At 47.5% G+C, this 16,488-nt stretch overlaps 2 protein-coding genes across 5 annotated transcripts in view; both read right to left on the bottom strand.

Annotated features, from left to right (window-relative positions):
• Nucleotides 1-2,388, bottom strand: part of aste1b (asteroid homolog 1b) — a 4,772-nt gene extending 2,384 nt beyond the window's left edge. The window contains exons 1-3 of the mRNA XM_017454367.2: nucleotides 1,024-2,388; nucleotides 718-931; nucleotides 429-606 (exon numbers count right to left, since the gene is read on the bottom strand). Of these exons, the coding sequence (XP_017309856.1) occupies nucleotides 429-606; nucleotides 718-931; nucleotides 1,024-2,388 (1,757 nt within the window). The remainder of the gene's footprint in view (nucleotides 1-428; nucleotides 607-717; nucleotides 932-1,023) is intronic.
• A 6,337-nt stretch (nucleotides 2,389-8,725) lies between these two features.
• LOC108257179 (KAT8 regulatory NSL complex subunit 1) overlaps nucleotides 8,726-16,488 on the bottom strand; it is an 11,618-nt gene continuing 3,855 nt past the window's right edge. The window contains exons 7-14 of one of the 4 annotated variants that reach the window (XM_017454700.2): nucleotides 16,300-16,415; nucleotides 15,863-15,984; nucleotides 15,476-15,647; nucleotides 15,214-15,317; nucleotides 14,885-15,035; nucleotides 12,692-14,532; nucleotides 12,108-12,323; nucleotides 8,726-8,884 (exon numbers count right to left, since the gene is read on the bottom strand). In XM_017454700.2, the coding sequence (XP_017310189.1) occupies nucleotides 14,194-14,532; nucleotides 14,885-15,035; nucleotides 15,214-15,317; nucleotides 15,476-15,647; nucleotides 15,863-15,984; nucleotides 16,300-16,415 (1,004 nt within the window). In that variant the 3' untranslated portion in view covers nucleotides 8,726-8,884; nucleotides 12,108-12,323; nucleotides 12,692-14,193. Of the gene's footprint in view, nucleotides 8,885-12,107; nucleotides 12,324-12,691; nucleotides 14,533-14,884; nucleotides 15,036-15,213; nucleotides 15,318-15,397; nucleotides 15,648-15,862; nucleotides 15,985-16,299; nucleotides 16,416-16,488 lie in introns of those variants that run through there. The other 3 variants (XM_017454701.2, XM_047150617.1, XM_017454702.3) reach the window with 3 other exon arrangements.

The raw sequence follows: 16,488 nt of genomic DNA, 5'->3' as shown, positions 1-16,488 counted from the left end.
CCTGAACAAGGCCCTTAACCCTCACCTGCTCAGGTGTATAAAGGAGATAAATGTAAGTGGCTCTGGATAAGGGCGTCTGCCCAATGGCACAAAAATGTTTAAAAAAAACAAAACAAAAAAAACACCAACAATCAAATGTTCATCCAAACTCCATTCTAACAGACTATATATTGTTTTGAAGGGTTTTTTTTTTGTAGACATGAACGAAACGTTTAGATTTGATCTGCAGTAGTGCAGATCTTTTTCTTCCCCTGACTGTCCCTTGTAAAATATCACAATAAGCAATTAAATCGTCCAGAACCGTTCGCCTAAATAAATAAATAAATAAATAAGAAGACAGGAACATGAGCATTTCGGGCATATCTGTACGTCATCCCCTGTCCGTATATAACAGTGTCAAATTCAAACGGATGAAGAATATACAGTACCAGGCACACCGAGGCTCAGAGAGTGGGAAACACAGCAGCTGGTTCAGGTAAGTCCCGGCCCACATACAAGACTGCCATTGGCTAAGAGAATGAGCCACGCCCAAGTCTACACCCCTCCTCTGAGCAGAGTTCATTCTCATTTGGTCTAATCTCTGGCAGATAAAGGGAGTAGGGGGACCTGTAGAGGTAAAAAAAAATTTTTCAAAAAACAAGGTGCCAAAATCTTACAAACCTACCAAAGTGTCAAAGACAATACCACTACATGTTACCTGCAGGTGGCTCACTTTACCTCCAAACATGGTGTTGCTTCTGCAGAGTTCACCATACACCAGCCCAAGCAGCACACCCTGGAGCAGCGAGCGGCTGGGCTTCGGTGTGGACGAATGCGCCCAGAAATACGTCACACACACAGGCAGCTGGAGATGTGGATCTACGATCTGCAGCGCCTGCTCCGTCACCCCCAGAGTTCCCAACAACGCGCTGCGTCTCACGGGAACGGCCACCTAAGTGAGAACGTGAAGAAGATTTTTTCAGGAAGTCATGAAGCAGATCTTCTAGCTCCTCAGTTGACATGACTGTTGTTATCTTAACTTACCTGGTCTAAAGTGTTCAGGTTCAGCTGTGGGTGATGTGTGGGTAGCTGAGCCTCCACCGCAGTTCTTCTGAGATCCAGCTCAATCCTGTCGTACTCCTCAACAAAACATGGGGCGCTCAAACCCTGAGCCTGTTCAGTCATCGCCCCCCTCTTCATCCCTCCTCTTCCTCTGGCCCTCTGTCCACGACCAGCATTACCCTGCGTTGCGTTCCTTAGTAGGAGCAAGCCATAGATCATCTTGCGAATGTTCACTGAGGCATTGTGGCTACTAGGCAGACGGCTATTCTCGACCTGAGGTGTCAAAAGGGCTCTCCGGAGCACCAGAACGTCCAACACCAGAGGGGGCAGACTGCCTGATATGAGCCGTCTCATGAGCCACTCTGGCTGCGACATCAAAGCTGGTGGAAGCTTCAAGGGATCAAACGGTTGAACCTGACTGTTTGAGAAGAACTGGGCCAGACTGCTGGTAGCTGGAAGCTGATAATCCTGAATCCCTGCTGTCAGCTGCTTTCGGAGGTTCTGCTTGCCTCGCATGATCTCCAACACTTCCTCCAGTGCAGCCACAGGGTTGGTAAATGCTGACAGCCAGAGCAAAAAGCCTTCGATCCGGGGGTTCGATTGACTTCCCCTCCGTCTTGGTACCACTGGTAATTCCACCCGGCTGAAGAACATCTCTGTGGTTTTTGCGTTCGTGTAGTCGTTACCGGTGAGGACGGCAAACAGCGGCAGCAGATGCTTGTTCATGTGGTTGAAATGTGAGCAAAAGCGGTTCACGGTGAATCGACGGGCAGGGATGTAACACTCCGACGCCGAACCGCAGACATTCTCCCACTCGAAGAACGTCATTGGGAGGTAACCACCACACAAGTCAAAGATGTAAAAGTCGCTGTCATTGGTCAGGACCGGACATCGCCACTCACGTGCCAGAGAGGCGATCTCGAAGTCGGCTTCAGCGATACATTGCACCAAGGGTACACCAAGCTCGCAGAGGACCTGTCTGAAGACTTCACGTGTGAGCAGGGGCAGAACGCTTCCGCGATGTCCTCGGGACAGGGAATGGGCTTCGTGTATTTTGCTCTGAGCTCGGTCCTGCAGAGTTCTGAACTTCTTATCGGTCTCGTCCATCCCGCCGTCTAAAACCACGAATGGACTCACGCCGCATGAGGACAGTGCGGCGAAAAAACACCGCACCACTTTAGCAAATGCATCATAGTCTCCTCCCCTCGTCTGGTCCAAGCCAGTGTTAAAGTACAGACGGAAATACAGGCTGCAGCCGTCGATCACGAGGTGGGTGTTTCTCAGCTTTAGATCGGTGAAGAACTGCCGGTTTCCTTCCACGAAACTCGTCAGGCCGTGCACCCCCATCGCGCAGAACGGACTCGAACGGAGAACAGCACCTGACAAGTGAAAGAGTTACGCAGCAAATTGTGACTCGATCGCTTTGTACAAAAATGTGAGTACTGTACGTTCTGTCAGCGGAGTGCGACAACACAACTCTATTTTACAATTTAAATACACACAAAAAAAGCTACATGTGTGGGTTCATCATAAGATTTTAACTCATCAAAATCAACAGGAAAATATAAAGGGCAAAGTTCACACACACACACACACACACACACACGCACACATATTTATATAAATGTATGTTTGTATCAGCCACAACATTAAAGCCACTGACAGGTGAAGTGAATAACATTGATTCTCTCGTAACCGGTCGAGGGGGGGTGTATTTATTATGCAGCAAGTGAACAGTCGGTTCTCGAAATTGACGTGTTGGAAGCAGGAAAAAATGGGCAAGCTTAAAGATCTGAGCAACTCTGACAAGGGCCAGATTGTGATGGCTAGACGACTGGGTCAGAGCGTCTCCAGGTCTTGTGGGGTTCCCAGTATGCAGTGGTTAGTACCTACCAAAAGTACTCCAAGGAAGGACTGGTGACAGAGTCATGGGCTCCCAAGGCCCATTGATGAGCGTGAGGAGCGACTGTTAGCCGGTCAGGTCCGATCCCACAGAAGATCTGTATTACAAACTGCTGAAAAAGTTCCTGCTGGTTCTGATAGAAAGGAGTCAGAACACACAGAGCATCACAGCTTACTGCGTATGGAGCTGCGTAGCTGCAGAGCAGTCAGAGTGCTCATGCTGACCCCCTGTACACCTCCGAAATCTCCTACAATGGGCATCAGAACTAGACCATGGAGCGATGGAAGAAGGTGGCCTGGTCTGATGAATCTTTTACATCGTTCATGTGGATGTTACTGTGACACGTACCACCTTCCTAAACATTGCTGCAGACCGAGTACACCACTTCATGGTAACGGTGTTCCCTAAAGTCAGTGTCCTCGTTCAGCAGGATAACACTCCCTGACACACTGCACACACTGTTCAGGAACGGTTTGTGGAACATGAGGAAGAGTTCAAGGTGTTTTGGACTCGACCTCCAAATTCCCCAGATCTCAATCCAATCTGTGGGATGTTCTGGACAAACAAGTCCGATCCATAGAGGCCCATCTCTGAACTTACAAGACTTAAAGGATCTGCTGCTAACGTCTTGGTGCCAGACACCACAGCACACCTTCTGAGGTTTTTTGGAGTCCGTGCCTCGACGCCTCAAAGCTGATTAGGGGTCACATGGGGGACCTACACAATATTAGGCAGGTGGTGTTAACGTTATGGCTGATCAGATTTTCATGTTTTTACTACACTGCTGCTCACTGGGTTGAGTAGAAAAATGTAAAGCAACTTCAGCCATAACCCTATTTTAATATGTTGGGCTTTATAATTATTTTTTAAAAAGCTGACTGCAATTCAAAAACGCCTGACGTAAACACCCCTGAAGTAAACATACCTGACATAAACACCCCTGAAGTAAACATACCTGACATAAACACCCCTGAAGTAAACATACCTGACATAAACACCCCTGAAGTAAACATACCTGATGTAAACAACCCTGAAGTAAACACACCTGACATAAACACCCCTGACGTAAACACACCTGATGTAAACACCCCTGAAGTGAACACACCTGACGTAGAAACCCCTGACGTAAACACCCCTGACGTAAACACCCCTGACGTAAACACCCCTGACGTAAACACACCTGATGTAAACACCCCTGACATAAACACGCCTGACATAAACACCCCTGAAGTAAACACACCTGACGTAAACACCCCTGACGTAAACACGCCTGACGTAAACACCCCTGAAGTAAACACACCTGACGTAAACACCCCTGACATAAACACCCCTGAAGTAAACACACCTGACGTAAACACACCTGACCTAAACACACCTGACGTAAACACACCTGACCTAAACACACCTGACCTAAACACACCTGATGTAAACACCCCTGACGTAAACACACCTGACAAACACCCCTGATGTAAACACCTGACATAAACACCTGATGTAAACACACCTGACGTAAACACACCTGACGCAAACACACCTGACGCAAACACCCCTGACGTAAACACCCCTGACGTAAAAACCCCTGACGTAAACACACCTGACAAACACCCCTGATGTAAACACCTGACATAAACACCTGATGTAAACACACCTGACGTAAACACACCTGAAGCAAACACACCTGACGCAAACACACCTGACGTAAACACACCTGACGTAGAAACCCGACGTAAACACCCCTGACGCAAACACCCCTGACGTAAACACCCCTGACGTAAACACACCTGACGTAGAAACCCCTGACGTAAACACACCTGACGTAAACACCCCTGACGTAAACACACCTGACGTAGAAACCCGACGTAAACACCCCTGACGTAAACACACCTGACGTAAACACCCCTGACGTAAACACCCCTGACGTAAACACCCCTGACGTAGAAACCCGACGTAAACACCCCTGAAGTAAACACGCCTGACCTAAACACACCTGACCTAAACACGCCTGACGTAAACACACCTGACGTAAACACGCCTGACCTAAACACACCTGACCTAAACACCCCTGACGTAAACACACCTGACGTAAACACCCGACGTAAACACCCCTGAAGTAAACACGCCTGACAAACACACCTGACAAACATCTGACATAAACACCTGACGTAAACACCCCTGACGTAAACACACCTGACAAACACCTGACATAAACACCTGACGTAAACACACCTGACGCAAACACACCTGACGCAAACACACCTGACGCAAACACACCTGACGCAAACACCCCTGACGTAAACACACCTGACGTAGAAACCCGACGTAAACACCCCTGACAAACACACCTGACGCAAACACCCCTGACGCAAACACACCTGACGTAAACACCCCTGACGTAAACACCCCTGACGTAAACACCCCTGACGTAAACACCCCTGACAAACACACCTGACAAACACCTGACATAAACACGTGATGTAAACACACCTGACGTAAACACACCTGACGTAAACACACCTGACGTAAACACCCCTGACGTAAACACACCTGACGTAAACACACCTGACGTAAACACACCTGACGTAAACACCCCTGACGTAAACTCCCCTGACGTAAACACACCTGACGTAAACTCCCCTGACGTAAACACGCCTGACGTAAACACGCCTGACGCAAACACGCCTGACGTAAACACGCCTGACGTAAATACACCTGACTTAAACACCCCTGACGTAAACACACCTGACGTAAACTCCCCTGAAGTAAACACGCCTGACAAACACACCTGACAAACATCTGACATAAACACCTGACGTAAACACACCTGACGTAAACACCCCTGACGTAAACACACCTGACAAACACCTGACATAAACACCTGACGCAAACACACCTGACGCAAACACCCCTGACGTAAACACACCTGACGTAGAAACCCGACGTAAACACCCCTGACGTAAACACCCCTGACAAACACACCTGACGCAAACACCCCTGACGTAAACACACCTGACGTAAACACCCCTGACGCAAACACCCCTGACGTAAACACACCTGACGTAAACACCCCTGACAAACACACCTGACAAACACCTGACGTAAACACGTGACGTAAACACACCTGACGTAAACACACCTGACGTAAACACACCTGACGTAAACACACCTGACGTAAACACGCCTGACCTAAACACACCTGACGTACTCACCTGACGTAGAAACCCCTGACGTAAACACACCTGACCTAAACACACCTGACGTACTCACCTGACGTAGAAACCCCTGACGTAAACACACCTGACGTAAACACACCTGACAAACACACCTGACAAACACCTGACGTAAACACACCTGACAAACACCTGACGTAAACACGTGATGTAAACACACCTGACGTGAACACACCTGACGTGAACACACCTGACGTGAACACACCTGACGTGAACACACCTGACGTGAACACACCTGACAAACACTTGACATAAACACGTGACGTAAACACACCTGACGTAAACACCCCTGACAAACACAACTGACGTAAACACCCCTGACGTAAACACACCTGACCTAAACACCCCTGACGTAAACACACCTGACGTAAACACACCTGACGTAAACACACCTGACGTAGAAACCCCTGACATAAATACACCTGACGTAAACACCCCTGACGTAAACACACCTGACGTAAACACCCCTGACGTAAACACACCTGACGTAAACACACCTGACAAACACACCTGACAAACACACCTGACAAACACCTGACGTAAACACACCTGACAAACACCTGACGTAAACACCCCTGACGTAAACACACCTGACGTAAACACACCTGACGTAAACACCCCTGACGTAAACACACCTGACGTAAACACTCCTGACGCAAACACACCTGACGTAAACACACCTGACAAACACCTGACGTAAACACACCTGACAAACACCTGACGTAAACACACCTGACAAACACACCTGACAAACACACCTGACAAACACCTGACGTAAACACACCTGACAAACACCTGACGTAAACACACCTGACAAACACCTGACGTAAACACCCCTGACGTAAACACACCTGACGTAAACACACCTGACGTAAACACCCCTGACGTAAACACCCCTGACGTAAACACTCCTGACGCAAACACACCTGACGTAAACACACCTGACAAACACCTGACGTAAACACCCCTGACGTAAACACACCTGACGTAAACACCCCTGACGTAAACACACCTGACGTAAACACACCTGACAAACACACCTGACAAACACACCTGACAAACACACCTGACAAACACCTGACGTAAACACACCTGACAAACACCTGACGTAAACACCCCTGACGTAAACACACCTGACGTAAACACACCTGACGTAAACACCCCTGACGTAAACACACCTGACGTAAACACTCCTGACGCAAACACACCTGACGTAAACACACCTGACAAACACCTGACGTAAACACACCTGACGCAAACACACCTGACAAACACCTGACGTAAACACCCCTGACGTAAACACACCTGACAAACACACCTGACAAACACACCTGACAAACACCTGACGTAAACACACCTGACAAACACCTGACGTAAACACACCTGACAAACACCTGACGTAAACACCCCTGACGTAAACACACCTGACGTAAACACACCTGACGTAAACACCCCTGACGTAAACACACCTGACGTAAACACTCCTGACGCAAACACACCTGACGTAAACACACCTGACAAACACCTGACGTAAACACCCCTGACGTAAACACACCTGACGTAAACACCCCTGACGTAAACACACCTGACGTAAACACTCCTGACAAACACCTGACGTAAACACCCCTGACGTAAACACACCTGACGTAAACACTCCTGACGTAAACACCCCTGACGTAAACACACCTGACGTAAACACTCCTGACGTAAACACACCTGACAAACACCTGACGTAAACACACCTGACAAACACCTGACGTAAACACACCTGACAAACACCTGACGTAAACACCCCTGACGTAAACACACCTGACGTAAACACACCTGACGTAAACACCCCTGACGTAAACACACCTGACGTAAACACTCCTGACGCAAACACCCCTGACGTAAACACACCTGACAAACACCTGACGTAAACACACCTGACAAACACCTGACGTAAACACCCCTGACGTAAACACACCTGACGTAAACACTCCTGACGCAAACACACCTGACGCAAACACCTGACATAAACACACCTGACGTAAACACCCCTGACAAACACCTGACGTAAACACACCTGACAAACACCTGACGTAAACACCCCTGACGCAAACACCCCTGACGCAAACACCCGACGTAAACACACCTGACCTAAACACCCCTGACGTAAACACCCCTGACGTGACACTAACATGGCGGCACACACTCAGTTGTAAACGGATTTCCGTCTGCATGATTAACGTGATGAATCTTGAGGACGTTACTCGATGTGCACTGTTTTTGGTTCCCAGAAGACACATTTGTCAGGTTGGTTTTTGGTTAGCCAGGACATAGAAAGCTGTTTTAGGTTTGTAGAACGTTCCCCTAATGTTCCCCTACCATTCTCTTACCCTCAATTCTCATAATTTATATTTAGTACTCATACAGTCATGTGTCATGAATCAGAAATAAAACCATAAGTCTATATAAATAAATAAATAAATAAATAAATAAATAAATAAATAAATAATCAGCACACAATCCATGTTTTTGTTTACATAAAAGAACCAGTCATGAATCTCGGGACTTCAAAACACTAATTATTTAATTTTAAAACCAAACATTTTCATAGACAAAAGTGTGCGAGAACACTGCATCATTAAAAAATAAAAACGGAGCAATTTTTCATCTTCTGATCAACTTCTCCACGTAACATAACAGGTTCACGTCATCCTCCATCTGCAAACTTAACACAGAAATAAAACTCCGTGTCAGTTACATGGACATCGGATTAAACAAACAGAATTACACCAACGGTTAAATAATGAAATAAATAAATAAATAATCTACTGGTCTGATGCTACACACAACAGCAAAAGCAAAAAAAATCTAATCTATTTAAAAATATAAATGAACATGAAAAGCAAACACTGGATATTAAGACTTGTTTTATATTTCCTCATAAATCTCCTCATGAAAAATAAAATACACTTTAATCCTCTGCAGTTTCTCCCAGATTCATTCATTCATTTTTATACATGTTTATAGGATTATACTGAAACAGGACAAATACACTGATTATACGACCCGATTACACATCCCCAATTATACGTCCCCGATTATACACCCGATTACACGTCCCCGATTATACACCCCCGATTACACGTCCCCGATTATACACCCCTGATTATACACCCCTGATTATACACCCCTGATTATACACCCGATTACACATCCCCAATTATACGTCCCCGATTATACACCCAATTATACGTCCCCGATTATACGTCCCCGATTATACACCCCTGATTATACACCCCCGATTATACACCCCTGATTATACACCCCCGATTATACACCCCCGATTACACGTCCCCGATTATACACCCCCGATTACACGTCCCCGATTATACACCCCCGATTACACGTCCCCGATTATACACCCCCGATTATACGTCCCCGATTATACACCCCTGATTATACGTCCCCGATTATACACCCGATTACACGTCCCCGATTATACGTCCCCGATTATACACCCCCGATTACACGTCCCCGATTATACGTCCCCGATTATACACCCGATTACACGTCCCCGATTATACGTCCCCGATTATACACCCCCGATTACACGTCCCCGATTATACACCCCCGATTACACGTCCCCGATTATACACCCCCGATTACACGTCCCCGATTATACACCCCCGATTATACGTCCCCGATTATACACCCCCGATTACACGTCCCCGATTATACACCCCTGATTATACGTCCCCGATTACACGTCCCCGATTATACACCCCTGATTATACGTCCCCAATTATACGCCCCCGATTATACACCCCTGATTACACGTCCCCGATTATACACCCCCGATTACACGTCCCCGATTATACACCCCCGATTACACGTCCCCGATTATACACCCGATTATACGTCCCCGATTATACACCCCTGATTATACACCCCCGATTATACACCCCTGATTATACACCCCCGATTATACACCCCCGATTACACGTCCCCGATTATACACCCCCGATTACACGTCCCCGATTATACACCCCCGATTACACGTCCCCGATTATACACCCCCGATTATACGCCCCCGATTATACGTCCCCGATTATACGCCCCCGATTATACGTCCCCGATTATACGTCCCCGATTATACGTCCCCGATTATACACCCCCGATTATACGTCCCCGATTATACGCCCCCGATTATACACCCCCGATTACACGTCCCCGATTATACACCCGATTATACGCCCCCGATTATACGCCCCCGATTATACGTCTCCGATTATACATCCCGATTATACACCCCCGATTACACGTCCCCGATTATACACCCCCGATTACACGTCCCCGATTATACACCCCCGATTACACGTCCCCGATTATACACCCCCGATTATACACCCCCGATTACACGTCCCCGATTATACACCCCCGATTACACGTCCCCGATTATACACCCCTGATTACACGTCCCCGATTATACACCCCTGATTACACGTCCCCGATTATACGCCCCCGATTATACGCCCCCGATTATACACCCCTGATTATACACCCCTGATTATACGTCCCCGATTATACGCCCCCGATTATACACCCCTGATTACACGTCCCCGATTATACACCCCTGATTATACACCCCTGATTACACGTCCCCGATTATACACCCCTGATTATACACCCCTGATTATACGTCCCCGATTATACGCCCCCGATTATACACCCCTGATTACACGTCCCCGATTATACACCCCTGATTATACGTCCCCGATTATACACCCCTGATTATACACCCCTGATTATAAACCCCGATTATATATCCCAATTATACGTCCCCGATTATACACCCCCGATTATACATCCCCGATTATACACCCCTGATTATACGTCCCTGATTATACATCCCGATTATACACCCCCGATTATACATCCCCGATTATACACCCCTGATTATACGTCCCTGATTATACATCCCGATTATACGCCCCCGATTATACGCCCCTGATTATACGCCCCCGATTATACACCCCCGATTATACATCCCGATTATACACCCCCGATTATAAACCCCGATTATACGTCCCCGATTATACGTCCCCGATTATACGCCCCCGATTATAAACCCCGATTATACACCCCGATTATACATCCCTGATTATACACCCCGATTATACATCCCTGATTATACACCCCGATTATACATCCCTGATTATACACCCCGATTATACGCCCCCGATTATACGCCCCCGATTATAAACCCCGATTATACGCCCCCGATTATAAACCCCGATTATACACCCCTGATTATACGCCCCCGATTATAAACCCCGATTATATGCCCCCGATTATACATCCCGATTATAAACCCCGATTATACGCCCCCGATTATAAACCCCGATTATACGCCCCCGATTATAAACCCCGATTATACACCCCTGATTATACGCCCCCGATTATAAACCCCGATTATAAACCCCGATTATATGCCCCCGATTATACATTCCGATTATAAACCCCGATTATACGCCCCCGATTATAAACCCCGATTATATGTCCCCGATTATACGTCCCCGATTATAGACCCCTGATTATAGACCCCTGATTATAGATCCAGTGCAGCGTCGGAATATGAAGTGATGTCTTAATTTCGATATGTACAGACACACAATAGGCTGAGATTATCCATCTCCCTCTTTCTCTCCCTCATTTGCCCTCTCTCTTTCACGCTCTTCTCACATTATAGCGTTTACGTGTCAGCCGCGTTATTTGACTTCCCTGACCTGTGCACTAACTATCTGCTCTCTACAGTATCTCCCATTAAACACTGCTGAGCCTGGGTCACACGCTCATACACTAACTAGCTTCCTAACGGTGGACAAACAGAAGAGACACGGACACTAATGTCCTTATGACTTTAATTAAAGTGTTGAACAGGTCCTTACCGTTGAAGCGCAACTGGATGAGGGTGAAAACACAGAGTCGGGAGAAATAAAGTAGAACTTCAAACGAACCGACTCAGCCGATCTGATGTGAATCAGAGATGACTGACAGGACAGGGGCACTTCAGGGACCAATCAGATTTCAGCTGGGACCAGATGAAATGGCCCCACCCCTGAATCCGCCAATGCTCTAAGGACATGTAAATACTCTAATTTGACCTAAAAAAAAAAATAACCTTTAGACAACGCTCCGAGAATGGTATTATTTGGTTCCCAAAAAAATAACCAAACGGGATCTTTATGCTAACATTAGGGGAACGTTCTTCCGTGTAGAAAGCCGACAGACACAGTTTTCTGAGCAGAGGTGACCGGGACATTTCATGTTGTTTATACGTGTATAAAGTGTATAAACATCAACTCCAAACTTTCCGAGATCTCACTACAACTGAGTGCAGCATTAGTTTAGTTCCACACACACACACACACGTGCGCGCGCCTAAAAACATCGGAAATTATATAAGCATGTGAAAAGTGCAGAAGATGCAATAATTCTGTCTAAAATAGCCACTTTAAAACTATTTCCTTACTTAGTTCATGTTTTGATGAGCATGGTGGTATCTGTACTGTACTTCCTGCACCGTTCCTTCGGTGGTGTGTCAGTCACACAGGAAGCCTTACGCTCGAGCGCCCTCTGCCGGTCTCTCAGTGCACAACCTCCACGCTGATTTTTCATCATGTGCCTCGGAAATAAATGAAAAAGGGGGTTTTGTTTTGTTTGGTTTTCAGGTGGTCATGTACAGAATGTTGTGAATGGAACTTGACAGGAGACAGGAGCTTCTGCTCATAAAATGGCCTGTATTTCAGCTGTGTATTAGGAATCAGAGCATTCACTAAAACTCTAAGGTCTCCTCTAGCAGAAACCACACCGTTTAAGCTGTTAATGGTTCCACTGGACAGAACAGACAAAATCTGAAACCGTTCAGTTGGAACGACTTGTGATCATCTCTGCAAGGTGGATTCGTGTCACTTTACTGATCGCAGAGTTTTATAAGTCCAGATTCGACCCTGATCGGTGAACAGCGGGAGCAAACCAGATAGCAAACGTGTCAGTGATTTTCATTTTTATTTCATCTTCGCACCAAGAGCACTGCGCATGTATCAAATCACACACTTTCCACGTGAATGCTCTACCTACAAAAGTTTGTATTTGCCTTAATTGAGTAATGCAGCAGACCCATCCCCTCCCACACACACACACACACACACACACGGTAAGGGCTACTTAAGGTCATGTTTCAGTGGAGACAATATACACACACCTCTGTGGAATGAACAAAAGTTATAAGTGAGGAAAAAGTCATAAATAAAGCATGATGGGTAATAAGTAGCTTGTTTATATGGAGATACTGTTTAATGGAGGAGTTTGCCTTCACTGGGTGGACAAATCTCGGTCTCCAGGAGACTGAACTAGTGTTCAACATACAAAAATAACAACAACTAAAATAGAAAAAAAAAAACAACAACTAACATGTATACTCGTTTAGACCTGCTTTAGACAGGTCTGGAAAATGAAGAAACGGAGAGACTGAGGTGAACCAGCCAGCTCATCTGTCCCTCAGGGGGAGAAGAGGAGAGACCGAAGGGACGGAGGGGGAGAAGAGGAGAGACCGAAGGGACGGAGGGGGAGAAAGCTGCATTTAAAACCTGAACTTCAGTAGGATGTGTGTAGGGGTAGATCGAGGGATCAACACATTTTGAGATGAAGTGGTGAGCGTGGAGGTGGAGGAGAACTGGAACATTGAGCAGTAGTACAAGAACGTGGCTGAGCACTAACAGAATGAACAGAATGAACAGAATGAACAGAATTATTATTTATGGGTGGAGGTTTCGGGTGTTGTTTGACCCGGGAGCTGCTAGATAGTGACCAACGTTAAGGGTTACAGGACGGAGATGATGAGAGCTGATGATGTCATTCGGAAAATAAGAGACGGGCAGCAGGGCTGGTGAAGGTCGGGTGAAGGTCAGCAGTTTAAGCAGGACAGGACGTTTTGGGGACAGAGAGGACTGAAACAGCTTTCTCCAGGCTGGTTCACGGCGGACTGACGTCGACTCTGTTCACTCTGTGATTGGATGGATTTTGATGAGCGTTGGGTGAAGGCAGGGAGGACAGGGAGGGTGGGGTTAAAGAAGGCAGGGTGGAGTCTGAATCCTGAGTTGTGGAGACGGCTGGTTTGTGGTCTCCTGAGTGCAGCTGAGGTGTCCTCGGCGAGAGCTCCAAGCTGCCTACCGAGATGCCCGAGTCGGTGCTCTGGCTGCGGCCGCTCGCAGTGCATGCGTCCTCCTCGAGCTCCGCCTCCTCATCGTCCCGCAGCCATCGGAGCTCCTCCTCCAGCAGGGGGAACGACCTGCTCTCCCACGGCTGCACTGACTGAAATAAAACCCAGAAAGCATTCAGAAGTTTATTTTACGTCACAGCAGCCAGGCCTTTTACAGACTCCACACAAGCGAACATACGCAGCAACGCGAAAAGCCGTCCCTGGCCCAGCGTCCCCCGTTAACTCCCATTCACAGATCACAAAACACCACCGGCCGTCTCCACACACACGATATGTGCATGAGGGAAAGATCTGCACTACCTCCTGACAATCGGGATGATTGACTCGGCGCCCAAATCAAGTGCTTTCGGTTTGACGATGTCGCCATGGTAACAGCTATATTGAGGAAGCTCAATGGAACATCGAGTACTCCATCGAGTATGCAAAAGCACTATTTATTCGCACCTGCTGTTCGTCCTCCGTTTGGTAGAAGGGATCGTCTGCTGCAGAGCAGAAGAGGTTACTCGGTGAGCTCTTTCCCTGCCGGGGCTCTGGAGAGCACGGCGCCTGCTCCGAACCCCTGCAGCTCTTCCCGTCTCCATAACAGGAAGACGACCTGACACACACACACACATGGTGTTAACATACGCCAGACAGTCCCACAGTTCCCCAAACATGACAAAGCCAAACTTATTCAGGTCCTTCTCACACACCGTCTCCTCCCCCCCATGCTCTTCATGCTCCGACACATGACAGAACCATTATAAAACGCCTCTAAGGACGTAAGGGATCACCTGCCCCGGTGGCGTCTGCGGGCCCAGCTCCCCCAGCGACTCCGCTCTCTGCTCTCCCATACTGCATGCCTCTTCAGAAAAACGGCGTCAGACAGATCCTCCACCTACACACAGAGGAGGACTCGTCTGTCTAAGCTCAGAACACATCCAGTATTTGAACGCATCATCCTTCACACATTCTCACCGAGCACTTAATATCCGACCTACAGACAAGTTACATGGAAAAAACATCCTGAAGTGTTTATTAAGCTCCGTTTCTGACCAGCTCAGTAACAGCGACATTATCTCCGGTCTCACGTCGGATGGTTTTGGAGATTTGCGCACTCACGTCGCCTTTACGTTCTAGTCCTTCTCCATCGGGCCGGCGCGGTGCGTCCGACCGGTTCGCACACGGACCGTCCGAGACTCCCCAGACAGAGTCCAGCTCTCTCCAGCTACACACAAAAAGAAAAAACGACAACAAGCCTGAAACAATACAGCACAGGTATACAAGCTTGTTTACTCGCGGTCAGTACGGCGCTGCTCGGATTATTCAGCCGAGCCTGTATTTCTCACCGGGACCTTAAACGTCCCCCCGTTTCTCCCAATCTGCCGTGTTCTCCTGGATCACACGACCGGTATGTGGATAACTGAAAGCCAACATTTCTACCTGGGAGTGATGATCTCTTTGTACTGCAGCTTCTGCACTCGTGCTCCCAGTCCAGCCAGGCCCAGAGGCATTACCAAGTTATCGATGTCGAACGAACTCTCTCCTCTCCTCCTCCGCAACGGCTACAGCAAAAAAAAAAAAACAACCACGGAGAGATCTTTTAATCACAATTTTACACAACGGTCCGTTTATATAACGCTGTGTATACCGCTGTGTATATAACAGAAAGTATAAATACTCCCAACGTCCCGGAGTCTGAATCAATCAGGATCTGGTTTGTTTTTATTTCCTCTGGTATAAGGAACTGGTACAGACATACACATTTATCATTCTGAAACTAGTTCGCATTCTTATTTATTTTATTTTTTTAAATGATGGACCCCTGGGGGAACCCTCGAGATTCAAGATGTTTGGGGTTTTATTCCGCTCAGATTTACCTGTGTGGGCGTGTCTGTAGGTGCGGGAAGGCCAGGGAGGTGGGAAAGATCCGCTACTTGCTGATGAAGGAAGCCCGGGTTGACCACACCCCTCGGAGTCCTGCAGTTAGAACCACCTAGAAAGCCCCAGAGGTTTGTGCAAATGTGGATCCAGAGCTTCACGAGAGAACGCTCTTACAGACTTTCAGC

This window comes from Ictalurus punctatus, chromosome 24 (assembly GCF_001660625.3).
Source record: "Ictalurus punctatus breed USDA103 chromosome 24, Coco_2.0, whole genome shotgun sequence".
Taxonomy (NCBI): domain Eukaryota; kingdom Metazoa; phylum Chordata; class Actinopteri; order Siluriformes; family Ictaluridae; genus Ictalurus; species Ictalurus punctatus.
The sequence above is the reverse complement of the archived record's forward strand: the minus strand, read 5'-3'. Positions and strand labels throughout refer to the sequence as shown.